The 27,806-nt window shown below is 38.2% G+C and overlaps 1 protein-coding gene across 6 annotated transcripts in view; it reads right to left on the bottom strand.

Annotated features, from left to right (window-relative positions):
- ARL15 (ADP ribosylation factor like GTPase 15) overlaps nucleotides 1-27,806 on the bottom strand; it is a 221,690-nt gene that overhangs the window by 128,969 nt on the left and 64,915 nt on the right. For 5 of the 6 annotated variants that reach the window (XM_062604281.1, XM_062604278.1, XM_062604279.1 and 2 more), the window contains 3 exons: nucleotides 16,730-16,874; nucleotides 14,382-14,441; nucleotides 1,555-1,763 (listed from right to left, as the gene is read on the bottom strand). In XM_062604281.1, coding sequence (XP_062460265.1) covers nucleotides 1,555-1,763; nucleotides 14,382-14,441; nucleotides 16,730-16,874 — 414 coding nt within the window. Of the gene's footprint in view, nucleotides 1-758; nucleotides 954-1,554; nucleotides 1,764-14,381; nucleotides 14,442-16,729; nucleotides 16,875-27,806 lie in introns of those variants that run through there. The other variant, XM_062604282.1, reaches the window with a different exon arrangement.

Below are 27,806 nucleotides of genomic sequence, written 5' to 3'. Positions count from 1 at the left end.
TAAAAATCAAAACACCTTGGGTATATTTGTATTAATAAAATGAAGCCAGTTGTGTTTCATAATATTGTCATTTTTTTAAGTGAAAGATTTAGGAATATGTGCTTTGCTTTTACACTGCACAATAAACTAGAGGAAATAAATAAACTGATATCTAAAAATCCACATTACATCTCCTTTAAATACTTCTTCCTAAATCTGTTTTTAGATGAACAAATCTTCAAACTTGTAGATTCTATCCCTGCATTATTTCAGTTTACTTTTTATGTAACTTGCAACTAAACCCAAATTCCCCCTGCCCTCTCCTATATTCTTTCTTTTTCCTAAACACAGATTTTTGGAGGAAAGGGCCAACAATTTCATAAAACACTTTACAGTGTAGCTAACGCGGTTATAGCTTATTCTCTTGCTCTCATATTAAAAACATTGCTGCTCTCCAGTCACATTTACACTTGCCCTTCTTAACACATAATAAGCTTAACTTTTTATCCACTATTTCTTTTGACTAAGAAAGGAGGTATGAATAGCAATAAAGCAGTACAGAAAGTACGTATAACTATACTGTACAAATAGCAGTTAATCTACAGATCAGTAAGTTTTGCACTGAACTGAACTGGCATTCTTCAAAAAGATCAGATTTTAATATCTTAGACAAAGTGCATCTGAGAAGGCACCAAGTTTAGATGCAATGCAGCCACACAGCAAGGTGCTGAACTAGTTTTCACTCTGCTGTAATAAAAAACACCACTCACAGAACAAACATTTCACATACAATCTTTAATAGGAAGAGTCCTTTAGATGACATTTATGAACAGAATGACACAACCAAATTGTAACTTCTTCCTACAAACTTCAGAAGAATAAAGGGATCTTCTCATGAAGAATCAGTAACTTTCAGCATTTCCTCAAATGTATGTGACATAATAGGAATGTAGGTAAGATGAATTTTTCAGAAACTTAAAAGCAAAAGGTATACTGAATAGAACAATTATATAATTTACTATGTGATAGCTACAAGTTAGACAAAGACACTACTCCTTAATGAAGAAAATCAGAACAAGTTAAGGACTTTAGAACAAGAACTGCAACTCTGCTTCCACATCAGTATACAGCAGTTCAGAAAAAAGCTCTTACATAAAAGACAACCTATGGCTACGATATATTGCTTTAAGCAATTGCAAAGAATGGAGTAATGGGACAGTGCAAGATTAAAACTAACAGCAAACAAAAAAAACAAGATTAACAAAAAATCACTGTCGCAGCAGCATTTGATAAGAGTAGTTTAAAAACGCCTTTTTTCCCTTAAGCAAAATATGGTGAAAGCAGGAGAACCATTTGCATCCAAGTATTACTTGGCTGTTTTCCAGAACAACTGAGCCTGCACAGAGTGCATTGGACTAAGTTCTTAGGGGCTGGGACTGTTCTTGGTCTGCATACTTACAGTGAAGAGTAACTGAGGCCAGTCCACAACTAGCATGTCAGGGTAATAATTTATACTGGGTCAGTGATGTGCAGATAGCAAATAAAAACAGGCAAAACACTGCCACATTAACATACCTCTTGCACAGAGCGAGCCGCTGGCTTGTCTTGATGATTGGCCAGTATTAAAAACGGCAAAGTACATAACTGGGGGTGCTGGAGAGCAGAATGCAGTTCATTCCTAGCAGTTTCTAGATCATCTTCAGAGGAGGCGCTGTCTAATACAAATATTACTCCTTGGGATCCTTGGTAGTAACGACTCCAGTACTTCCTGATATTGTCAGCCCCTAGCAAGAAAATAAGAACTAATTAAAATACGAATAATTAAAGAGATTTATCACTTCTATCTTAAAATAACCTTCTATTTAGAACAACCAAAGCAATAGACTAGATTTTCTCTCCTACATAATCACCATTGAAAGCGTAAGAAAGAAAAAAGCAACACACTCACAAACATCAAATTAACACTGTTTAAATAAGAAAGGAATTTGACTCAATACAGTTTTCATCCCTAAAAGTGTCTGCTCCATCAACGAGTACTGGCAGAACTACTAAATTCCCAGTGCCACATAATCCTATACCTTCTCACTGTAATATCTTGGTACTAGTACCTAAAACTTTGCCCAGTCTTTTCTACTTAGTCCTGCAGATCCTTGCTATAACCTGTGGCTTCTGTCATAGCAGTTGCTCATTTCTAAGCATGATCAGCTTTTTCAGTTCATCTACAAGCCATCAGACAACCACCTCATAATTGGCAAAAAAAGTGTCAGAAAGTCTATTAACATAATTAGACACTTAGTGAGGAGAATGGTGATACAACAGTGAGTTCAACAGTGGATGAAAAGCTACAGTGACAACATGCAAAGGTATTAATTTCAACTACTTTTGCTCTGTCAACCACATTAAGGATTCTGGAAAAGCCCAACAGTAGACATGAGTGAATGTACAGGCTTATATGCCACAGTAATTTTTAGAACACATATCAGCAGCACTCAGCCCTCTCAACAGAAGCCAAGCAATAAGGTTATCCACAGAGAGCTTTTGTCTCCCTTGGGGAGTAGCATATGTTGTTACATTGAGGTAGGGAAAAAAAGTATGTATTTGACAGCTGTCAAACTATCTAAACTATGATTTGGATATGGGCTATTCTTTGTATGTCTGAATCTGGCACTACACTCATGGGGTCTAACACTAAAAAGTGAACAGCAGCAATACCCTAGTAGAAAACTTGACATGTCTCCAAAAGAGTGATTTGCAGAAATGGGCTGATCCTTTACAGATGCTTCTCTGAATCTGAGATAGACAGAAGTGAACTTTAATGTAGACACAGAAACCAAGAGCTGATAATAATAAAACTCATTTTTTTTAGTGAAACAAAACTTCACAGAAGTTCTGAACAACATGTTGGCACAAAATTGTAATTTAATGCAACACTAATATTATAATGATATAATACCTAAAATATTTGCTTAATTTATACATTGTGCAACAGAAAGACAGTCACTAACCAAAGGGATCTGGACAGGCTGGATCAATGGGCTGTGACCAAATGCATGAGGTTCAACAAGGCAAAGTGCTGGGTCCTGCATATGGGCCACACTAACCCCCTGCAACACTACAGGCTTGGGGCAGAGTGGCTGGAAAGCTGCTGTGCAGAAAAGGACTTGGGGGTGCTGATGGAGCTGGGTATGATCCAGCTTGTGCCCAGGCAGAGAAGAAGGCCAACAGCATCCTGGCCTGTGTCAGGAATAGTGTGGTGTCCTGGGTTCAGCAGTAGCAGCCATTTTTCTCCTTCGTGGTAGCTGATGCTGTGCTGTGTTTTGACTTTCAGCCTGGGAACAGTGCTGGTGATACCGATGTTTTTGGTTGTTGCTAAGTGATGTTTACCCTGACCAAGGACTTTGTGAGGCTCATGCTCTGCCAGGGAGAAGGGGAAGACGGGAGGCAGCAGAGACGGGGCGCCTGACCCAGGCTGGCCAAAGAGGTATTCCATACCACAGCACGTCATGCCTGGGGTGGGGAGTAACTGGGAGTTACCCGGAAGGACACGGGGTCTTCTGGGTCGGACTCGTTTCTTGGCCGGTGGTATTGTATTCTCTTCCCTTGTTATTTTCTCTTATCATTGTTGTCGTTGTCGGTAGCGGTGGTGATTTGTGTTGTACATTGGTTGCTGGACTGTTCTTGTCTCAACCCGTGGGAGTTGCACTCTTTCGATCCTCCTCCCCGTTCCTCCGGGAGCGGGGAAGGGGAGAGCTGCCGGAGGGGGGACATGGGCCTCAACTGCTTCCAGCCCAGCACCACTCACTGGAAGTAAGTGAACAAGCTGTCTGGCTAGGTTTAAACCATGACATGTGGCCAGCAGGGCCAGGGCAGTGATCATCCCCCTGTACTGGGCACTGGTGAGGCTGCACCTCAAATCCTGTGTTCAGTTCTGGGCCCCTCACTACAAGAGAGACATTGAGGTGCTGTGGCAGGTCCAGAGAAGGGCAACGGAGCTGGTGAAGGGTCTGGAGCACAAGTGTGGTTAGGAATGGCTGAGGGACTGGGGTGGAGTTTAGTCTGGAGAAGGGAAGGCTCAGGGAGGACCTTATCGTCCTCTACAACTACCTGAAAAGAAGATGGAGCTAGAATCTGGCCACTCTCTTCTCCAAAGTAACAAGCAATCAGACAAGAGGTAACAGCCTCAAGCTGTGACAGGGGAGGTTTAGATTACACATTAGGTAAAAGTTCTTCAATGAAAGGGTGGTCAGGCATTGGAACAGGCTGCCCAGGGAGGCAGTGGAATCCCTGCCCCTGGAAATGTCCAAAAAACATGTACATGAGGCCCTCAAAGGCAGAATTGCCAGTCCCAGGGTAAAGGCTGGACTTGATCTTAAAAGTCTTCTCCAACCTAATTGATTCTATGATTCAACGGTGAAGAAACAAATACCTAAAAAGGAATTTACACTATATAGTTTAGGCATGGAACTCAAGAGTATCCAAATCTCACTCCATAGAGTTCCTGTTTTCTCTGTACCAGCCACACTGAATCTTAGGCACTCTGTTTCTGTATTATGCATCTAGCACAATTTAGGTGGCTAACGAACACTGTGAACACATGCTTTTTTCTACAGAGAATACCAAAGTCATACCTGAACAGTTTTTCTGCAAGAGAGCTAAACAGTCAATTATTTAAATGTAAATGATCATGGGATTTAGTCAAGATCTTGCTCAATTTCCCTACTAATTTAAACAGAATCAAAGTAACAATGCAGGAACAGGACAGCTGTTTCATTTATTTTATCATCAATCTCTGAAGATCAACATTACATGCACAGAAGAGAGACTGCATTGAAAGCTAATTCTGTGTTTCCTGTATCACCAGAGTATCTACCAACTGTACTTGTAAAGAATTTCACAGCATCTGTCAGATGTTCCAGTCTTTCCAAACATCTGTCTATGTCAGAACCAAGTGGAGCAAGTTGCCAGAGGGACACTACTTGCATAGCCACACACAGCTGTGTCACAGGCATCTGAAATATCACATTACTTTAAAACCTGTTAGAGAATGATTTTCAGGGAACTGAAAGGCCAACACCCTGATCAGTTCCTTGAAGGTCTTTTTTTTTTTCCTAGCAATGTAACATCTTGTCTTACTTACTCTAAGCTTCATCCAGGTACTTCTCAATCAAACGTTACTGCCAGAACCTGAGTGTTTTCTTTGTAACTGCAATATTTCTAAAGATAAAAATTTTGTGGTGAACTTCAGAGCATAGAATCTGTGGTATCCAAGCACATGGATCCCTACATGGGACACTGGAGTCAGAAAAACAGTATGCTGATCTGCGGACCTTACGGTCCTGTCTGCTTGATTCAAGTTCTTTAGCTGCTCAATTTTGTTTCTCTGTATCAACTGTCCCAAAAGAAACACCACCAAAGCATAGTAGTCCTTTTCTCTCCAGACATGGCCGGTCATCATGGCATAGTTATAAGAACCAACTGACAACGTCCAACAAAACCTGGTGTTTCCTTTGGGATGTTCTATTAGAATAATGACGTATTCTGAATTTGCTTACACTTCAATTCAGAGGAAATCACAGCCTGAGGTTTAAGAATAAAAAATATCTGCACTAAGCAGACAAGAAGAAAAAAGCTATGAGCAACTGGAAATCACAGTTTCTACATGACAAATAAGCTCATATTCTTTTGTTTTAATTCTTCATACCCAGGGAGCATAACCTGTGCTTAGTCTCTTTCTCCAGTGGGCACTGGTGGTTATCCTGGGCAGAAAATGCTGGCTTGTGCTGAGTGATCCATCACTCTTTATGGCATGACAAACTCAGTCTTTAGACCAATCACTTCTTTTTAAAGGTGCAGTTTAGCACCTTAGCACACCACCCTATGAATTAATCTTTTCATCTCTTCTAAAGATTTCTATGAGAGGGAAATTCAAAAGTTGGACTTCTTTGGCAATCCATAATGCAATGTACCTCCACTGAACAAACTCAGACTCTCAATAAAACCAGAAACTTAATTGGTATCCAAAATGTTCCATCAAGCAATAGTAACATACAGGACAAGCATTTAGGTTTGTCAGCCTAATACCAAATGAGTTTTTTTACAGCTTTTGAGGCACATGGCTGCTTCTTCAACCACTTTATGCCTAAACGAAGATTAAAAAAAATGAAATATAAAAAAGGAAAGAAGTAACTCAAGTAAAATTCTCCCAGGGAACACGTTATGCAAAAGGTTCACTAAACTGTGACATTCAGTGTATTTTCCTCAGACACAGGCAAAAGCTAGAACTCATGCCTAGGCATATGATTTTTTCCTTCATCATTGGACCCATGGGAGTGGGTTGAGTCCTGTGATGTGACTAAACCATCCAATTTACAAAAAAAAAGAGGTGAGACACATGACACACAACAATGACACACGAAAACGTACTACAACACAATCACACTACTTACTGTAAAAGACTCTATAAGCTTGACTTACTTCATAAAAGGAATTAAAAAAAAAAACCCTCTCCTTACAAGGAATTAAAAGGGTGCTGTAATTAAACCCCCCAGTCATTCAGCACTACTACAGGGCAGATCTATTCAATAACTGTTACAAATTTTACAAAGTTTTAATTTGTAATTATTAAAGTATCAAATAAATTCTTTTTTTTTATTTTCAGCCAAGGGTATAGTATTTCCATATTAACACTATTTATTAAAGACCCCTTAGAAGCTGGGGGGAAGAGTTTGCGAGTTATGTGCAGTTTAATGCATTTCCGAAACAGGTTGCACAATTATGTTATTATACAAAATGCAGAGCTGCAAATCTCCCTTTCACCTATTAATACTTCTGCTTACATCTTCATCCACAGATGCTTGAGGCTACCTTCAATTCCCCGCTTTTCAGTACTTTAAGGAAAACACAACATAGAATTACAGAAAAAAATGTCACTGAAAGCAATTTAAAGTTGTCGAATTTGTTACTTGTCAAACTTGCAGCAAAACTCCATTGAAAGCACAACGAATGTCATTTAGCCCTTGCTTCAAGACAGTCTAGCTTGTGCACGAAAGCTGCTGTTCACCTCAAAATACACCACAGCTCCAGCAAAATTATAGTCTCAAAACCAGGGGAGAACTTTTTTTTCCTTCCCACCAAAAACAGTTAACCTGGGGCCATAAAAGATTGCAGGCTGCAACCAGTTTTTCTGCCACTTCAAACATAACATCCACTCACCTCCAATAAAAGCCATATACCTATTTTGAAGGTTTTATAGTTGATTAAAAAATTATATTGATAATTCCTCTACAGACCATTTCTAATTATCTAAAACCATGAAAAGATGTTAAAGAATATGCACCACAAAATCTTTTTGCATGAAAGACTGGACCACTGGAGAAGTAAGAGAGGAAGAGAAAAAGAAATCCCTTGTCCATTGTTGCAAAATCTTCAAATACACCCTAGTGTCCCACCCCACAAAAACCTTATTAAAAGAATTTTGAAATAACAGTTTCTAAATCTACATATGGTTTGTAACTTCACTTCCCATCAAAACTGACATGTCTTCTTAGGTAATCTGAAAAGTACCTGAAATCTTAGAAATCTTAATAGATTTTTAAGAGATGTTGTTCATCTTTCTCTCACATACTCTCTATTTAAGTGTCCAAGTATTCCCCTTTAATAAATACAGCATACAGATTTATTTGTTTTTTTAACAGTAGCTATTTTTCAGCCTGTTAGGTCCTTTTATTTTTATAAATAAACTTTATTTGCTTTTATAAGTAAAGTTATAAATCCTAAGATACATGCTTTGTACATACATGCAACTTGTCCATGCTGACAGACACATCCACACACAGATACAGAAGTTTCCCACAGGTGTAATGTCAGTCACCATTCAATGGCTATACTGTATTACTACTGCTTATTGCTAAGTGGCAATACAGATGCTAAACCAAAACCTTCCTCAAGGCTTTAAACCTTCCTAGGGTTTAAGACCAAGTGATCACAGCCTTTCAGGCAGCCCACTCCTGCAATCATATACAAAGAATGGCAATAGGAAACTGGCAAGATTTCTCCTGAAAGAGGAACATTTGGACACTGCTAGATCAACTATAATCACTGCAGGAATTCAACAACAATGTGGACAAACAGCATTCAAAGAAAAAAAAAAAGTTGAGAGATAGATTCTGTGCCTTTATATTCAATACATACAAAAATCAGAAAAACACTTTATTATACTCGTTTTCATTCTTCTTATCAAACTGATGTTTATGAAAAAAAAATCTCTGACATCTCTTGTCTGCCTTCCAGGCTTCCCCAGTGAGATTAATCTGGAAATTGAGCCTTCAGTATTTTCTCTATTAGTTAACTTAGGTGCTGTCTCCAACTTTGAACCTCTACCTAACTCTGCTATTTAAAACTGTCAGAACAAGCACTTGAAAGTTTTAAAAACACTGCACTTACCCTTGCCTGCAGAAATTCAGTTTGATCTACTGAGGCGTGTACTACATCTTGGAATAAAATCACACAATTTGAAACAAAATTCTCCTGTTCTAGTCAAGAACATAGTGTTCATTAGAAAAACTTACAGATTATATCAAAAGGAAGATAATGTGCCATGCAAAACACTCTTCACATTTACTCAAGCCTGAAGCTTTCAGAAGTTTGCAGCAGGTGGCACACCACACTAAACTGGACTTCAGGTATCACAGCCACTCTCAGAATTACTTTTTTTTTATTGGCAAGGCACAGACACACAGTAAGGCCTCTCAAGCTGGCAAAGAATGGCTGGCAACAGGAAAAATCATCTTCGTCTCTACCCAATACCCCACCAGCACAACTCCCTAGCCAACAGCTAGCTGCCAGCACACAGCAAGAATCAGATGTACCCTCCACTGAGCTGCAGTCACACCTCCAGTAACAGTGCCCGTAATCTCAAACAAGGCTCAAAACACATCTTTCTCTACAGCACTTAAGACTAGGAGGCATATAAAGAAAGCAGCAAGCCAACCACAGTTCTGTACTTCTGTCTAACCCTTCTGCTGACTGGCCAAAAAAAGTTTGCATCTACTTTAGCCTCTAAAGATGAGGGTCTTTTCTGTCCAGAATCAAAAATAAAGCCTTTTGTTGTTGTTGTCGTTTGGCAGGGAGTTCACAAAATGTAGGTATCATTTTGGATGCTAAACTAGGCTCTACCCTTTCATTCAGCCAGAAGAAAACAGTCGCAAGCCCAACAGGAGGCAGAGGTTTTTTAGCAAACCAAAGGTTCTTCTTTTCTCTCCACAAAACATCCAAACAGCAAAAACAACCAGCCTCCTGCCCCACAAATTACTTAACTAGGAAATTCGGAGTTTAATTTATCGTATTATACGTAGCTTTGATAGGCATTGCTAGCATGGCTCCTACTTGTTTTGAATAAGATAAGCAGTGGGCTGTCTATTCACACTGCAAAAAGCTAATTGTACAAAAGGACAGGATTTCCAAAGAACAGCAGAAAGATCACTATGCTGAAAATCCTGATTGTAACTTCCTCGGGAGTCATGTTAACGAGATCCATAAGCAGGTGCAAATGATCTCTCTGCTCTATGAAATAAGGAAACTATGTGACAGAGCCTGGGCTGAAGCACCATTTGAACAGCAGGCTGAGTATGATTGATAGCAAACAGACCTAACTTTAATGCTTTCGGAAGCTGAATGTCTCTGTGCAACTCACAGCTTGGACAGCTCATCAGGGTCATCTAAAAATTTCATCTGCTAAGACGTTCTGTAAACTGTTAGACGCAGCTATGTTGCAGATGGCAGTGCATGTACTCCACAACCAGATTTTGTAGAGGTGTCAACTGCCTTTTAGTTAAATACAGTACTGAGATTTTATTGCTTTGTGTTAGTTCGTCGCTGTGAAGATGACTTAAGATGGCATTTACTTATGGTATTGGTTTTCTGATGACTAACTAGATGAAATTTTAGCTGCTCTGTGAGGCTACATTGCTAGAAGGCTGTTCAGTACTCCCCTCTACCTCCACAGAGAAAAGAAGATTGATTTCCCATACCTATTCAAATTTTAAATTCTATTTAATAGCTCAATATTATTTTCTCCCTTCTCCCTCACTTTTTCACAAGTTCAGGCACTGCTTGATGACTGCTGTCACCTTCTTCAGGGGTTCATGTTTCCCACTCAACTTGGACTGCATAAAAGTGTGACTCCCCCTACTAGTCTCTCTTCTGCTCTTTTATTCCAAATTAAGGCAAAATCCACATGCTTTGTTTAACCAATCCTATTTAAAGTTATTTTTTTACCGAGCTCTCACCTAGACAATTAATTTAGCTGGCCTAGGAATGTTAATTTATGACTTCAGTCATCAAGCTTAAGCAGAGGGGAGGACAGCTCTCATCCCTCTTTTTCTGGGTGTGCGCAAGCAACTGGAGACTTGAGCATCCCTGGTATTAACCACTCTGCACTTGCTAAGCACTTAACACACTATGTCTTAAATGAAGTTTCAAAGACGACGACATAACATGCAGTCTCTATGCTTGTGAAAAAGGCCTTTGGTGGATTATAAAGATGTAACACAAACATACAACAATATATTTTAGTACATAAAACAGAGAAGGTTACTAAACCCTGTAACATGTTCTTAGTATTTTTAACTCGCTAAGGAGAAAAAGAGCTGTTCACATCCAGAATAATTCTTTTAAGTTTGACCAAGCTCAGTATTTGGCATCTCTCAGTAGTTTCTAAGCCTGTATTTACAAGATAGCAAACTAAATTATGAAATAGACATATTCTATAAAAAGCAACTGTAATTATTACTTGACTTCCAGAACAGAGCTAAAATCTTGATATAGACCTGAACATGTATCTACGTCACAGCATACGCTATGACTTTGCATTCTGTTATGACAGCATTGTAACAGCAAATTAATAAACACACTCAATAAATGGTGGTTTCAGGCACTGCGTCTCCAGGCTGAAATCTGTCAGAACCAAAGAAAAAGCCTTCTATTGCCTTTGCATCTTTGTTATCCGTCTTAAGTATAAACCTCAGCATTCAGCATCCCAAATTTCTTTCAGCCAAACACTGTCAGAACTTTCTGAACAACAAATGTTATCATCTGCTTTATTTCTGCAGTCTTTCCACACCCTCAAGTATGTTCATAGCACATAATTTCAACCTTAATTCCCACCAGAAATTGTGGCACCAGAACAGGAAATCATCAAATTTGTAATTTCTTTCTGTACCATTACTCAGCTGAGTTGCATAATATAGAGATATTTCCAGTTATCCTGGTAAGAGTACATTCTAAAAAAAAAAAAAAAAAGTGGGGAAGGACGCAGCACAGCTTCATAGTAATCTAAATTACACATATTATTTTATGGACTAAATTTCTGGCAATAAAGTGTGTTGGGGTTTTGAATTTGGGTTGGGTTTTTTTTTTTATTTCTCAGGGAGCAGGAAGTCATTATTGGTATATAAAAGTATAAATTTAGAGAAAAGGCAGTTCAATTTGGTTAGTAAACAAAGCAAGACCCTCTTTTCGAGTAATTCCAGCAGGCCCATGTTCGATTTGAAAGCTACTTATTTTCTTACTTATTCAGGGTCAAAATGCTTTTAAACAAAACATTTAACATTAATGAAATTGGATAAAACCTCCATTTCCTGGTAGGAATTCAGCCTGGTTTAGGAGACGAATACAATTAAAAAAAATAATCAGAAATAGGATTTATATATATATATCCTAGTATCACGTATTTTAAAGAAATATTACTGCAAAAAGAACATAGCAAACTTTGCTCTATGTCTCTAATCCTAGAGGCTGATGAAGAGACAATCAGAAAAACAAACCTGGAAGAGACAAAAGAAGAGAGATTTTTCTATACACTTTGCCTGAAAATACAGAATCCCTACAGAAATTAAGAAATAAACCCCAGCTTCATTAGCAGCTCCAGAGGCAACCAGCACAGTAAAAACTAGCAGCATATTCAACCTCGAGGAAGGATACAGCTTCAATCAAACAAAAAGGATACTATGCACTCAGCATCTTTTTCACGTAACTGCTTGCCTGCTGAATGTAAGAACCTTCAACAGTATGATTTCTGCTGTTTTTTTAAATGCTGGATGTTAGTAAGTTGTTATATGAAGACATGTGAAGCTTTCAGTTACCTAAACCCAAGACAATTTTAAAACAGAGTATCAAAAACTATATAAAACTTCACCCTTAGAATAACATGCAACAATGGACAGCAGCTGTTAAAAAAGTTGCCTTTCTACCTGCCTCCAAGTTTCCAAGATCAAATGTGACAAGACCCCCATAGTAATGTAAAGAGAAATTATGTAACACCACCATAAAAACTGAAGGCAAAAAAAAAACAGGAATAAGAACAAAAACATAGATTCCTATTCAACACTAGAAGCATAAAGTCCAAAATAAGATTTAGCAGTACTTAAACATGCAAGATGTTTTTATTTATTTTCACATACAGAGAGCAAGAGAGCAGAAAGCTCAGGCTTTACATTCATCAAAGAGGAAAACATCTCCCAGCTAGAAGATTAAACGCTGACCACCAGCTTTTGGAAGAATAATAAATTTTGGGAATCTTGCCTTAGCTCCCTTACCTAGGCAACGAAAAGCTGGCAGTGCTCACGATCAGGCTGGACAGAGCCTTGGGTGACATGATCCATGTAAGGCTCACGCCTATGGCAGGGGGCTTGGAACTAGATGATCTTAAGGTCTTTTCCAACCGAAATCATTGTATGATTCTATTATTTTTATCCAATATCTCACAGAAAAACCAGACAATGTCATTTCTAAGTACAGACATGTAAAAAGCCATAGTTAAAGGGAAAAGAAATATAAAGGTGGAGTAAAAGAATTCTAACAATCTTTCAGTCCTTGGGAAGAGATAAATGGGTGAAAAATCAAATATTCTGGATTACTTCAGGACATCCTGTCATGAGACATTAAAGCACTCCACTGAGATAAGATTTCTCCTAACACACATACCTGCATAAAAGTTGTGTGATCAGAAAAGGTTAAGGAAGACTCTTTAATGAGGATGTGCTGCAGAACTCTCAGCTTCAATTCTTCATGGAAAACCTGCATCTACCTATACAAATTATGTATTTCACAGAGACTGGGCAGCAGAATGTATAAACTGGGCTGCAAATGATTCACCTTGTGAAAAAACAAAAAAAACACAAAAACGCACCAAAAAAATTCCCAAGGTGACCTAAGTCCACACGAATGGGGCTTTGAGCAACCTGGTCTAGTGGAAGGTGTCCCTGCCCATGGCAGGGGGTTGGAACCAGCTGATCTTTAAGGTCCCTTCCAAGCCAAACCATTCTGTGATTTTATGATGCAGATAGTACACTCTAGCACAACCAACAATATCCCTGTTGAAGCCCTTTATAAAAAAACTTCTGCTTTATTTATAGAATACATGCTCAAACAAGAACATGTATGTTTAAATCCATGGATCAATGGTTGTAAAAACGAAATATAATATGTGCTTATCTCAAAGCATATTCTTGAAACAATTTCAGGTAAGACAACCATGATGAAACTTCATTTGATCTCATGAAACTTCCTTCGGGAACCAAGTTAACTTCTACCCCAGAGCATTTAAGAGAGGTTTCAACCTTGCTGAAAATCTAATGAACAAGATTCATTCTACGGTATTTATATAGGTAATTAAGAAGATCTACAGAAATTCTAGAATTTAAAGAGCTAAGTGTTGGGTTTTTTTTAATTGGAGGAACATTAGATGAAATTAGACTCCATAAGAACTCTCATCAAAATAGTGTTTTCTTCCTTTTACCAGTTACTTCTTGATCCCTTAAGACTCAGGGGCAGAACTGGGCAGCTAAATAGCCTACCTGTATACAGATAATTAAGAATAAACACAATCACAGAACAACCATGCCTCCAAAAGCCACAAATTCAACAAGAGAATATCAAACAATATTGGATGTTAGCTGCCTCTGCAACATTTTCAGTGGTGCAGCAAATATATTGGTCTTGCTAAATGTTGGCCTAGTTACCTCAGGCAATGCTCATAAGTAAAAGCTTATACACACAATAAACACTGGGAACACACTTCTTTAAGATGCTGCTTGAGTTGCACCACAATTACAGTCCAGTTTGTATTTCTGTATAACTCAACCACTGCAGCCCAAGAAATCACATTAAGGAGATACGCCACACTTAACTGCCTTCTGTTCCTCCTGCGTTTTATTTTTTGTCCTCTGTACTCAGCATATGTACTGACTTATTCCCAACTTTATCTGGAGAAACACAGGTTTTAAATTCCATCTACATGGATTTATAATTTTTAAATTTAAAACAAGTAAGAGTTTGCTATGATAAGATTTAGACACTGCATGTTTTCATAATCAAATTATTATATAAATATATAAATGATATACCTCCAAGTTCTTTCACATTCAAGATGGCATTCTGGAATGGCACTGCTTTTATACTAAAACCTGAGAACAGAAATTAAGAGTAACAGTAAGTTATTTGTTAAAGAGGCCATTCGTAATCAACTGCATACATTCAGAAAAGACTATATTTTTCATCAAGAACCAGGATTTTGCATGTAAAATTCTGTTTCATTGTGCTGTTTAAAATTATCAGTTATAAGGAAGGGGAAAAGGAATAAATCAGTGCAAGCAATAGAATTTGCAATGATACTATTAAATAGTTGGCACACATTAAAATTCAGCACAAAACTTCCATCCAAGCCATGAATCATTTGGTAAGGAGTTAGTATGCAATATATCTTTATAAAACCTGTGAACTGAAAAAAGGAGTTTCGAAAAAAAGTCTTTCACTCCAAGTTTATTACCTAGCATTTAACAGAAATAGGATGTTTTTTGTCCCAGATCAGACCAATAAGATATTTAAATACTCCAAACATGGTCAGTGCTAGATGCAGTGTAAAGGAAAGTGCAAGAAAATCTGAAGGGAATAATTATGAAGCATTTTAGATGCTGCTGTCTTCAAACAAACCCTAAACTCTTCCTAGAAAGGAGGAAAAACTGGAATGGACCTGAGTGGCATTGATGAGAAAAAGGAAAACACAGGTTATTGTTTGAAAAGTCAGTGGAGAAGTTGTCACACTGTACTCTCGGATTCTCAACAATATTTTCTAATACAGGACAGATACAGTACATAGGGGTAGATTTATTAATAGCCTAGATATGCATCATTTTGGTATGGATGCTGCCTAGTTTTCACCAGAGCCTATCTTCATTCCTCAAGCTGTCTAACTAAATAATGGTATTTTGTGGCAACTACCTAGAAACATGTGGAAAGTTAAATTTAAAAAAATAAAAATATTTTCATTATTTCCTTTGATGGATCTATACTGCTGCATACATTGCTGTTACTGTTTCTTTCAGGATCTAAAGTGATAAAGTATAATTTGCACTTATTTAAGGTGAACTCTAAAAATAAAGTTATGGAGGGGGGAGAGAAAAATGAAAAGGTTGAATTATTCTACAGTTTTCTTCCAACTTTTCAAGTTAGGCACTGCTAACTCCTCCATTCAATGAAGTGTGAGATTTCTTTAACATTTCCAGTAACACCACTTTGAAGGCAATGGGTTAATGGCTCACTGCAGGAAAAAAAAAAACATATTTTCTTGCACCTGTTTTACTTTTTTTACTTACAGTTGTATTAAATAACTTTATGTTCTTCTAATGTAAACAAAGATACACTGAAAACCAGTTAGGGTTGCTAAGGGACAATCATACAATTTAAGCCTGTGAACCACAGCTACAATACAAAGCCATGTTAAGTATAAACACAGGTTACTTGCACAACACTCACTATCTGTTCCCTTGGCAAATCAACCTTAGTAAACTGCTATGGCCACAGAATCAGATTTCCTCCATCTCTGTGATTTAATCTCTTTCTGAACTTTGCAGCCAAGTATTCCTTTTTCTTGGTCCACATGTTTGTTTCTGGGTTTTGTTGGTTTTGTTGTGTTTTTTTGTTTTTTTTTCTGATGCTGTTTTGGTTTCGGGGGAGGTCCTTTGTTTTTGTTTTGCTTTTTCAATCAAAATACCCTTTTCAGTAATAAGCATTCTGGTTCATCTGTACCTGCACGCATACTCAAATGTTTTGGACTTATGACACTGTTTATCTGTGTTTGCGTCTTTTTTTATGTACCTTCTTAATGCGACTGAAACCTCCTGTAAACTGAATGTCTGATCTCAATCTGCCCTTACAACATAAGCAAGTCTCTTTGCTGATCTAAAAAGTAAGAACTATCACCAGAAAAAAACATTCCCATTACATTTATTCTTTCGGTTCCTAGCATATACCACAAGGCACTACTGACCAAGTGTGAGAAGACATAAATGGCAATAACATTTCAAACCACCACTGTCCCATCCTGTGTTATAGCACATTCTTCTCTTTTCTATCCATGTAACCAGACTGCTTTAAAAAAAAAAAAAGGTAAGAAGAAAGAAACCTTTTAATGTGTCTGCACTACATCGGTACTGTTTGTTTTCAATGGTTCTACTTCATTACATCACAATGTAAGTTTTGACTTTCTACACGTTCCAAATTTTATGTTTTTTCATGGATAGTCCCCAGTATATGATCAAAGAAGGAAAAAGTAAGTAGTGGAAGCTTCGAAGCAATCCATTACCTGCTTCCAAAAGATTACTAAGCCTAAGTTCTCTACCACCTTCGTGATACATTTCAAAAGTTACCTCTGGGAAATGTTGCAGCATATCATGGAATAAAGGCAGCATCCTACCTGTGGTAGACACTATATTCTCCGGGCTTTCACCACAAAGCTGTGACAGAAGACTTGTCTTGCCAGAACCAGTGAGGCCTATGCAAACCAAGTCATATTCAGGTCGTGGTGGCGGTGGTCCCTTGCAGCAAAGTGCTCTAAAACACTGCCAGGGTAGGGAAAAACAAAGCAGAAACAAAAGGAAGATGTTACTTTTTTTGAAAATGTTTATTCAACAAAGTTCTAAAAATCAAGTTTATAAATTTAAAGGCATTGGAGAGAAGCAAATAATTATTCAAACTTTGTATTTTAACAAAACCTACAGTTAAGAGGGTGAGACCACCTCAGGAAAACTAGAACAGCTTTATAAGAAAATGCAAATATACCTGTTAACTTTTCACCTAAACTTCACAAAGCTGGATGTCACTTCTCTCAGACCATTTCCTGACAGCATGTACAGCAGACATACAGGGCATACAGTAGGCATACAGGGAGGCACACGCCCTACTCAACTCTGCAGTGGGGTATGCATGAATTTGCTTCCTGTGCTAATTTCACACAATAACTGGTGTGAACATCAGGGAAGCTCCTAAGCAGCTCCAGTTGTCACAGGAAAGAATCAGAAATGTGCTCCTCTGATGTCCTTCCTCGGCTTGCTTTGTCATATATTCTACCTTGCAATATCAGCTGTTAAAGAGTACAGCTTACAAAGAAACAAAATTTGCTGGACTTAGCTCTAGTAAAAGATATACAGATCCCTCACTTCCTCTGGAGGAGTATAAATTACTCACAGTATAAGAATAAAAAAAACTCGTAGACAAAGACTGCTCTAGAGTTCTGCTCTCATCTCTTGAACAGTATTGCCAAAGTACACCAAGCTCATTCAAAAGGTACTTTAAGCCCTTGGCTTAAAGGTTCATCAGACCTTTATGCATGATTTGGAAACTTTTTATGTAAAAATTCTAAAAATGTACCATTCTGGGAAAGCCAGGAAGTATGTACTTAAGTTAAGGGCTATAATTATCCACTACTGTACAAGACAGACCTGCATCAGCCCCATATATAAATACCTTTTTCCCCAATATCTGCCACCTTCCTATCAAATCTGCTACAACAAGGAAAGGAAAACATGTTTGCACAATCACTCCTCTCACACATTCTGTCTTTACATATTCCCAGCTCTTTTCTTCCATCTTAACCACAGGCCAATCACCGCACTAAGAAATCCAGTCTTTACAACCTTAACCTACTTTGTGTACATTACTACTCAGGATCTCTCATTGAGGGGTACTATACGAGAGAAACTGAATGGACGTCAGTAGGGTGCTGTTGCAAATAGTGAGGTCTGGCTCTGTGCGCAAGTCATCCAAAGAGAACATGGTTATAAAAAGACAGCTCACTGAAAGCAGAACTTTTATTGGATTCTTTCCATATAGATGGTAAGTTATTATCCACACTGCTGAACAGTCTTCATTGCTTTAAAGAAGCAAAAGACAGCAAGTACAGGGAAAGTTACAGAATTCCTTCAATAACTTTTAAAAATGTGAGAGGAAATATTTTAGGAATAAAAACATTTACAGTAGTACTTAAGCTGAACAAATGCAATAGATGTTAAAAGCTTTGCCTCTATTAAATTTTGACGAAATTTTCTTTTTTTTTAAGGTCTGCCCTTCTGTGTCTGTCTGTAACGCAGTAAACATGCCTTCTAGCTTTACTCACTGATGTCAGTTTATACTTATCTCACAGGCTCTACAAAGCCACAGCAAATATTCTACTCTGGTACTTAAGTGGGAAAGGCCAATTGAGTTCATTGCACAAAATAAGCTCCTTCAAACAGAGTTTCCACTTAGTGGATATCATGCTGAAGGCCACGAAATTCTTCGAAGCTTGCCAGAGCTCCCGAGGCTGTGTGTCAGGCCCTTTGCAGCCAGTCTTTAAAAAGCATTCAATTTGTCCCTGTCACCACTGCATCTTTGCGACAACTTCTTGATGTCCTATTGAAAAACATAAAGAAACAGATGAGCTGATGAAAGTCTGTGCTTCTCTCTGGCCAGACACTGTGCCAGTTCTTATGCAACCAGACACAACTCTTCCAGCCCTGACTCTGTTTAATAATCTGCAGTTCTGTCAAAGATAGCTATCTCTTTGTAGAACACATATGGAGGCTCTGTGGGTGACAGAGGGGCTCCACAGGCTGGTTTTGTTAAGTTCAGTATCTGTTTAGTGCAGATTCCTTAAGCCTAACTTGGTCTGCAGAACCTCTACTTGCTGTTGATTAAACATATGATCAAAAAGCCAGGTCATGTCCAAAACAGCATACACAGACCCACCACTCCCTCACTCATCCTTCTCCAGGAAACACAATTATGAAAGGTATCGAAGTCCCTGAGATACAGCAGATACAGGATCCCAGAAGACAGAGAAATTACTCCCTCCAGAACACTCTCGTATTTTATTCGATGATTCCCCTATCTTTATTATATTCATGACTTTGTCCTTCTGCAAAGCTAATTTCCTTCAGTAGATATTTTTGTTTCATTAGACTGAAAACAGACTTTAATATTCTAGCTTCAAAAAGCTGCTGAAATTTAAGCTGCTATATATAGCACTTACCACTGGCTGACATGAGTTCTACAAGCACATTTTAAGGAATACTTGCAGCAACGTATTTTTCATAAATTTTTTTGCAATCCTCTTAACTCAAGCTCAATGAACATCTCTTCCTTTGGAAATGTCACTATACAAACACTCCGATCGCTGTCCTGTTCCCTCAGTAGCTTAAAGTTACCTGGCCACTAAAAAAGTCTGGGCTGTTCAAGCTTCCACTATAGAGACTAAACCTCTATTATCACAAACTTGGTAGCTGCATGCAGTACCTGCACAAGATCTGTGGAGAGTAGAAAATTCAGAGGTTATTGACCAAGTGAATAAAATTACATCCTATATTATGCTTTTGATTATAGAGAGCAAATGCATCCTGAAATATTTGACAGAGCGTGGACTAGAGCCATACCATTATTTAAGACATCATCACATCAGAGTGTGGTCTGAAATGCACAGAACTGCAAGAAATGTGTATTAGTAACTAAAGAAGCCATTTCTGAAATCCAAAACACAAATATATCAAAAACATTGAGAGAGTTGTTCAATTCACAGCTACTGCTCTAATCCTTTCCAAAATGGTGTGGTTTCCACTACACCAGTTTGGACAACCCAAAGGGTGTAACAGAAACTTGAATTAAGTCTGGCTGGTCTTGAAACACTTGCTAGATATGGACCTGGAAGCCTCTTTCATTGATTCCAAACCTGATTTGCTCGATGAGTGACTGTCCAAAAAAAAGCTGTCATTTAGGTATTACAAAACGAACTCCGAAATCAAGTAAGGCCACTCGGAGGGAGTGTAGGAGATGAGAGAAAGAAAACATTTGACTATCTCAGCTATAGGGTCAAGCAGAACTAGCTGGCATAGTCACCAAAATGTTGGGTGTCTACATTTTCAGCCCCACTGCTAGAAACAAACAAGGAACATTTTTTGGAACCCTTCCATCGTATCTGGGTAAGACTTCACTTTAGAGAGACAGACAAGTCAAACAAAGTATCAGTTTTCATTATTTTTGAGAACATCACACTCAAAACTCTTTATAGCCATTGGATCGGATCATGAGAAGAAGCAGGCAAGGCAGGCAGGGCAGGAGAGTCAGAATTTAATTATTTTTCTTTTAAATGAATGAGCAGATTTTAAAGTTCTGTACAGGAACACAGTATCTTGAAAAAAAGTGCTTGCATTTAGCCAGTTTTGGAAAAGGATGTTATTAATCCAGGAAACCAAGCAAACAGGTGCTGCATCCTGCAGAAAGATGCAATATTCACAGCAGCACTGATGCTTTCATTTTACTTGTATGTGTGTGAGTATGTTGCATGTGCATGTATTACCATAAACAAGAGCTAAGGGAAGAAGTTAACTGGTCCTACTCCTGCTTAGGGATTTCTATCCCAACCAGATGATACCAGTTTTAGTTAAATCTGTATCTGAGCTGACAACCCTAGACAGTGTCCCTTTAAAGCCCTACAGAGATTTCTTCTGGGAAAAGCATTAAATACTGTGTCTATAGCAGGGATGGCCAAACACTTCTGATATATGTGCCACTCAGAGATCCCAAATTGAAGCTCCAGGCAGCAAGTGTCCCTGAATTACTACTCTCTCCAACACACTACACTGCCTCTGGCCATTGAGTCTGTCTTTGCCCTCTCTTTGTACTTCGTTTCACTCTCCTTTTTGGGGTGAAATACTCCATTATTTCTGCTTTGTTCTGGACCCATCTCCTGTCCGTTTCTTTTGTTGCCACTATTTAATAGGGACAAACAGAAGCAAGGGATTTCATGCTTAGTTGGTTAAACACACACACTCTCATGCAAAAATACCCTAAGTTAGTGCAACATTAATGCTAACAAATCAAGCATTCAGAGCTCTTGAAATCCAGAATTAAGGCTGAAAGCTCAACCATAACTGTGCTCCCCTCACCCTCTTGCCTACACTTACAGATATGGTGTCCCTTTACATTTTATTTTTCAGTTAAGGTACCTTTGAACAAACAAACTTCTAGAACACCCTTGTATCCAGATGACTGGTTAGTCATCTGAACCAGTTGGTAAAAACTCCAGGGGATTATTAAAAGAAGTTACATTTGCATACAGGCTCCATAGCTCTGATGTTGTATGAGATCACACAAATGCAAAGAATTCTCAAGCCTTGAAGAGATAATGCAAAAAGTGGGGGAAAAACCCACAGTAGACAGGCACAGTAATACTGAGGATAGGAAACTGGGGACAGCAGTGGAATAACTGAATGCAAACAGTAAAGTGTTCAAGGCACCTGAATGTAATAATACATAGCTAGGAGAGAGGGGGAAAAAAGGATATATAAACAAACTAAATTTAAACTGTATGAATACCTTAATGTTAAAATAGTACATTATCAATCTGAACTTACAGGGCAAGCTAAAGCTGCAGACTCTTCATTTTCTATAGTGCTGTAAAGGTGGCCTTACCACTACAAAAAAAAAAAAAAAAAAAAAAAAGGAGGAAGAGGGAAAAAGTACCAATTTTAAGACACACAACCAGTGACACTGCTTTCACGTTTTCCACACATCAGATTGATAATGTTCATCTTCATCTATACGACAACAGTAATGAGGATATTCATTTTGTGGCTACCAGCAGAGATGAATGCTCACATAGCCACTGCTATGCTGAAGTGATGTTCAGCACAGATTAAAATACTAAAATCATGACCAGACACCTTCTATGACAGCCCACAGCCTCAAACAGGGACTGCTACACTCAACCTTCTCCACCCCAATACAGACTAATGGTCCAACAGAGGGAACTGAGCTTGAGACCTGCAACCCTATTGCACCACAAATCCACAGAACAAAGTAACCCTCTTGCTCAGCCTGGCTAATCATGAGTGTGTGGTAGCCCACCGGTTGAACACAGAAACTCTTCCTCTGCATGCATCTACACATCTTCAATTCTGTATCAGCCTGTGATGCAGTAATACAGACAAGAATATAGCATTAAAGACAGGATAATATAAAAGGGGTCAGAAAATAACAAATAATAGATGAAATGAGCGAGCTTTACAAAGCAGAGTCCTAGTGATGTCTGACCTTATAGAATGTAACAGGACACTAAAATAGCAGCATATTATTTGGAGCAGGAATCTCAAATCCTCCCTTCTGACCCCTAAGAAATACATTTTGATTCATTGGTTGAAATTATTTACCAACTGTGAAAAACTTCTCAGTATTTCAGAGGAGCCACACTTCTGGAGTCTCAAAAGGAGCACCCACACCTCAAATTACTTTCAACTTTCCAATGTAGTCACCAGCAGAACAAGACACAGGCTCAAGTGCCAAAACCAGACAAATGACACAGCCCTATTAATTCTTCAGCATATTTGACAACTTTGCTACCAGGCTTGGAGGAAACATGGTCGAAAAGGAAGAAGTTGCTGATGCCTGACAAGACAGATACAACGTTGCTGTTTAGAGCATATGCCTTCAAAAGACTTCACAGTCATGATGCATTCTTCCTTTGAGTGATAATAATGCAATCACAGTAGGTTGAATCCTGCCCAAAATCCAGACTAACTTTTGGTTTTCTCTAGAAAATCAAGTCTTTACTATCTCAAAGATAAAAGTTTCAGCTCAGTTTTTGATGGTCAAGCTGCTGCCTCCCTCATTGCGCAAGGATGAAGGACATTTGCTTTATTGTATATCAGACAGACCGCTCCGGGGTGAAGACTTCACCCAGAAGTTCAGGGCTTTAGGAACCACAAAAAGCCAATAAATGCAGCCAAAAATGTAACTTCCCTGTAAGAAGCTGTAAAGCAACACAAATCCTTCCCCTACTACCAGCCAAAACAAAGCACGAAACGTCACATCCAAAATGGAAAATTAGCCTCTCTGACCTTAATCTCTTGCACACTCCCTATAAATGAAATGTGCAAAACAAAATTATAACTCTCCACTCCATTAACACTGTACTTGAAGAAAGCATGAAGAAAAACAATATCCAGCTCTGGATGTACTCAGACATCCTGTGCAATAGTATGGTTTAAAATCAAATACCACATGACTATGATAAACCAAAGCTGAGTCAACAAAACAGTTAAACTCATGCACAGGTGCTACTCTGAAGAGGAGAAGACAATGACTCACTTTAATGCATCAAATCAAGGTCCAACAGGGTTGTCTGACACTTCCAGGTTTCAATCAAGTGTGGAATTACTGCTAGAGTTGTTTACTCTTCGAGAGTTTGCCTTCTATTTGTTTTGCTGCACAGGAGTAGCTCAGCTCTTTCAACCCATCAGTCCAGTCACATTTCACAGCAACAGACAGTGCAAACAGAAATCCAGATGAAGAGCAAGAGAAATAAAGATTTGCTTTGTATTCTATATAATAAAAAAAGTAAAAAAAAAAAAAAATGAAAACTACTGTTGCTGTCCTATTCTGAAACTGCTAGGCAAATTCAAAGTACAGTAGGAAAGTAAAAGCCACCACCAAGTGTGAAAGTGAGACTTCTGCAAGTTACAATAGGACTTATGTAGGAAAAAGGGTCTCAAAAAAAAAGCCATTTATGTTAAAATAAACACAAATTAATTTGAAACATAGTTGGATAAAGTACAAGGAACACTGAAGTATGACAAACAAGAAGCATGCCCTTATGCACTGATAGGCAGCGGATCTCAAGGATTCAGGTGATACCAGTTAATATATCCCTGAGAAAAGCAGTAAGATGTGAATTCTTGCACCCACTGTACCAGTCACATTACAGAAACAGACATACTCCAGAGTTTTTTCCTCCCAGCTTCAGCCCACACTTTCAGAGTTGTTGGGCATCATAACCATAACTAAAAGAAAACATTTCCTGGGTTGCATGCTTGTCTCTGAGTATCAAAAAGCAAAGAAACCTAGACAAACTTCAAGTGTGTTTTGAGGGAAGAAGAAGAAATATCTAATGTTTACTTAAGGCAATGTTTCCTCTGAGATTAAGCCCCAGGATATATCTTGTTCTTTCTTATGAAAGATTTCAAAGCTAACACCACCAAATCCAAAAGAAGAGAGGAGAAATCTCTAAGGACAGCAGACCAGACTATTTTCTATCAAGTCCATTCTTAGTGAACATGTTCATAGCTGAGGTAGAATATTAAGTACAAGAAGATTGTGGGAATCAGTCAAAGTAAGAAAATCTGTAAAAAAACCCACCAAAAACAAAAACAAAAAACAGGAGAGAAGGACCTATAGACAAAGAAAAAGCCTGAAAGAATTTTTGTTTTGCAAAATACCAAAAGTGAAATTAAACAAAATTATGGTAGTGTGATGGCACATTAAAAGGAAAGTACAGTTTCAAATGTCACCTTTAAACCTGCCCACTCGGGGTGCTTATACAGTACAGGAAGCACATCATAGAAAATTCAGATATTACCCAACCAAGAAGTTAGCAAACCAATGAATGTTTGGTTGCTCTAAAATTAAAGGGAGTCAAGGGAAAGAAGATGCCACTAGAGACTAAAGCAAAAAAGTTACTAAAATAGAAACAGTCTATGCAGTTAACATTCAAATGTAAGGATGAAAAACATTAATAGCATGCATGCACTCTAAGTAGTGATGCGAGGATTTAGATAAAAGGAGAGGGTGGACAGAAGAACAAAGATAGCTGGATTTTGCAGGCAGCAAAAGTAGCCTGGCCAAAGAATTCTTCTGCTTGGAACACTGAAAAACTAGACAGCTTTCCAACACTAGAAAATGGAGTAAGAATTACACAATGTAGGCAGAGACACAAGTGGGAGATCTAACAGGTGTGCTCTATTGCCATTTCATGGTATTATTAACCTCCAGTGTTGAATTTGAAGCATTATGTAGTTGTAGTCTATGGGCATCATCTCATTCATTCGGCTCCCTATGAACGATTTCACTCTTATGTACCCTTTTCATTGTACTTTCCCAGTGTGCTATATTTACAAAAATAAGAACCTCTAAAAGGACATCTATTTTGACCAAAAGACTTGTGGAATAAGAAATATGTATTAACATATACAGGAACTTCCCTCCCCTCCTCATATAGCGTAAGAGTTTTACTTAGCTAGCATAGCACATTACTACTGTGGGAAGAAACAGAAGACCAAGCCACACAAAAACATTAATCCAAAATACACAGTTAGAGGAAGGCATATCAATCTCAAGTACCATTAAAAACTCTTCAAATTTTAGTCATTGAGAACCTCTTTCAATGTAAAACAGGCTTGCTTCAATTAAATTCTTAATGAGTTAATTTTGAGAAACTTCAGCCATTGAAAGTATTGCATGCTCCAACACAAGGCATTTTGTATTTCTCCTCTCTCCAGCTGCAAGCTTGAGGTTTTTTTCTGGCTATATATCCACATCTACCACCAAGTTCCTCAGCTGTCACCAATCTGTCTGCTGATAAAGACTCTATTGGCTATTTGTTCACCTACCACTGTAAAATCAGAACTGTCAAATTTGTCACTGCTGAGCATGCATGGATTAAGGACTAGGGAGCTTTTAAACTGCCTCAAACAGAAACCCAACAGGTGCTCTGCTCCTATTGCTTGAGTATTTGGGGAACACAACTCAATTTGAGGTGAGGATTCTCAGCTGACAGGGAACAGAATGGATCATACAGAGCAATCAATCAAATACAGATATAAACTGGTTTCATATGCTTGCACTGCTAAAAAAGCCAACAAAAATGAACAAGCAAAATAAAACATAAAATCCCATACCCCAACCACTCAAACAAGATTTTTTTTAATAGATATTGACCAATACCTATTCAGCTACTTGAGTGAGGTGGGGGGGGAATATTAAAAAGAGAAAACATAAAGAATATTTAGTCGATAAATTCTGGACACTCACAGAGGTTACACTGCCTCTGAAAAGCCACAACTGAATTTTAACTTTTTGGAGGGAAAACAAGAGCTGGCAAGAACAAGCTGTATTTTTTGCAAAAACACAGATTGTTGTGTCCTTGCTCGCAAAACAGCCTGCCATGCAGCTGTACCTACCCACGGGCATGTCAGCATGCCGTCTCTGTAGTACAGATTACCCACACCAAGTCATGAAATGTGATGAAATCACAACCAACCACTTTTCATCAGGTAAGGGGCATTAAATACTTCAGACCACAGAAAAGTATCACTATGGGTTGGGAGGCTTTGCTGGTTTTGGTCTGGGGGGGGGTTTGGTTTGTTGTTTTTTTTTTTTCTGTGGGAAAGAACCACTTTTAGTCTCAGAGCTGCCAAAAACCTTTTGAGAGGATTCATACTCTTCTCCTTTGGGCAGGTGCAGTGTCCAAGCAGATTCAGCAAGTGAACATTTCTGAAGGGAGGAAAAACCCTCAGCCTGAAACCTTCCTGTGCTCTTTCCCAATGCTACTGCTTTCACTGACAGCGGGCTGGGTTTCTGTTTTTTTTCAGATAACTATTACACAATAGTTCCATAAAAAGTCTTTTGCCTTAAAAAAGCAACAGGTTGCTACTTCAGAATAAATTTATGTTGATGAAATACAATCATAAATCCAAGCAGAAATAAACTCAACATGCAATTCAGATAACTGAGCTGGGTGCTCGGTTCCTCACCTGCTTTAATGCAGAGCTATGAAAGATTTAGTACCTGTTCTAAGGAGGCTGAAGACACCTCAGTAAGAACTGCTTCTTATGGTAACAAAAATTTTACCATTTATTCTAGATCAGCACAAATCTTGCCAAACTGGAAAACTCCTCTTGCTGGCTAGTGAGATTTCACTGAGGACCAGGGAGAACTGCAACAACGATGAGAGTCTATCAGAGAAACCCAGGCAGGCTGGAGCTGGTGGCATAACTCAAGAGTGAGACAATGAATAAGAATAGGCTTAAGAAATAGAAGTGAGCTGTCTTTTAAAAACTAAGACATATGATTAGTTGTAAAAGCAGAACACTGGCTTTAACTCAGGCTTTTTGTTTAAAGTATTTTCACTTTCCTAAGGACTGACAGATTATTAAAGAATTGTAATAAAGAACTGAAAGCTTGGATTTTGTAAAAGTATGATAAGGAAACAACTTTTATAGTGAAACTTCAGGAACTGCCGATTACCTACATATCATTAGATCAGTATTTTTGAAGCACAAGGAATGTATAGAGTATGAGAAGGGATGTACACAGCTCTTCTCATGCCACAGAGAATTTTCACTGAAGAGGAAGTGTTCACAGCTAACAAGTATTTCTCCAAGGCAATTTATACAAGTGAAAAGATACGACAAGGCACAGATATATCACACATTTTATACAAGGATTAAGGAGTGCAGCAGTTTGATAATGTTATTTGGTAACAAAATTATGAAGTATATGATTTAAGGAGAAAATGCACTAAGATGTATCACATAAAAGACACAGTAACTGAAGAGCCCCAGAAGTATTTTACTTTCCTAAAGAACAATAATACAGTGCTCTTCATTTGAAGAAATGTGTAAATGATCATGTTTCCTCATCCTAGGAAGAAATTCTTAAGCTCATGTTACCAAATTTACTGTTACAAA

Source organism: Pezoporus occidentalis, unplaced genomic scaffold, assembly GCF_034315485.1.
Source record: "Pezoporus occidentalis ecotype Australia unplaced genomic scaffold, CSIRO_AGI_Poc_V1 ctg85, whole genome shotgun sequence".
Classification (NCBI taxonomy): domain Eukaryota; kingdom Metazoa; phylum Chordata; class Aves; order Psittaciformes; family Psittacidae; genus Pezoporus; species Pezoporus occidentalis.
The sequence above is the reverse complement of the archived record's forward strand: the minus strand, read 5'-3'. Positions and strand labels throughout refer to the sequence as shown.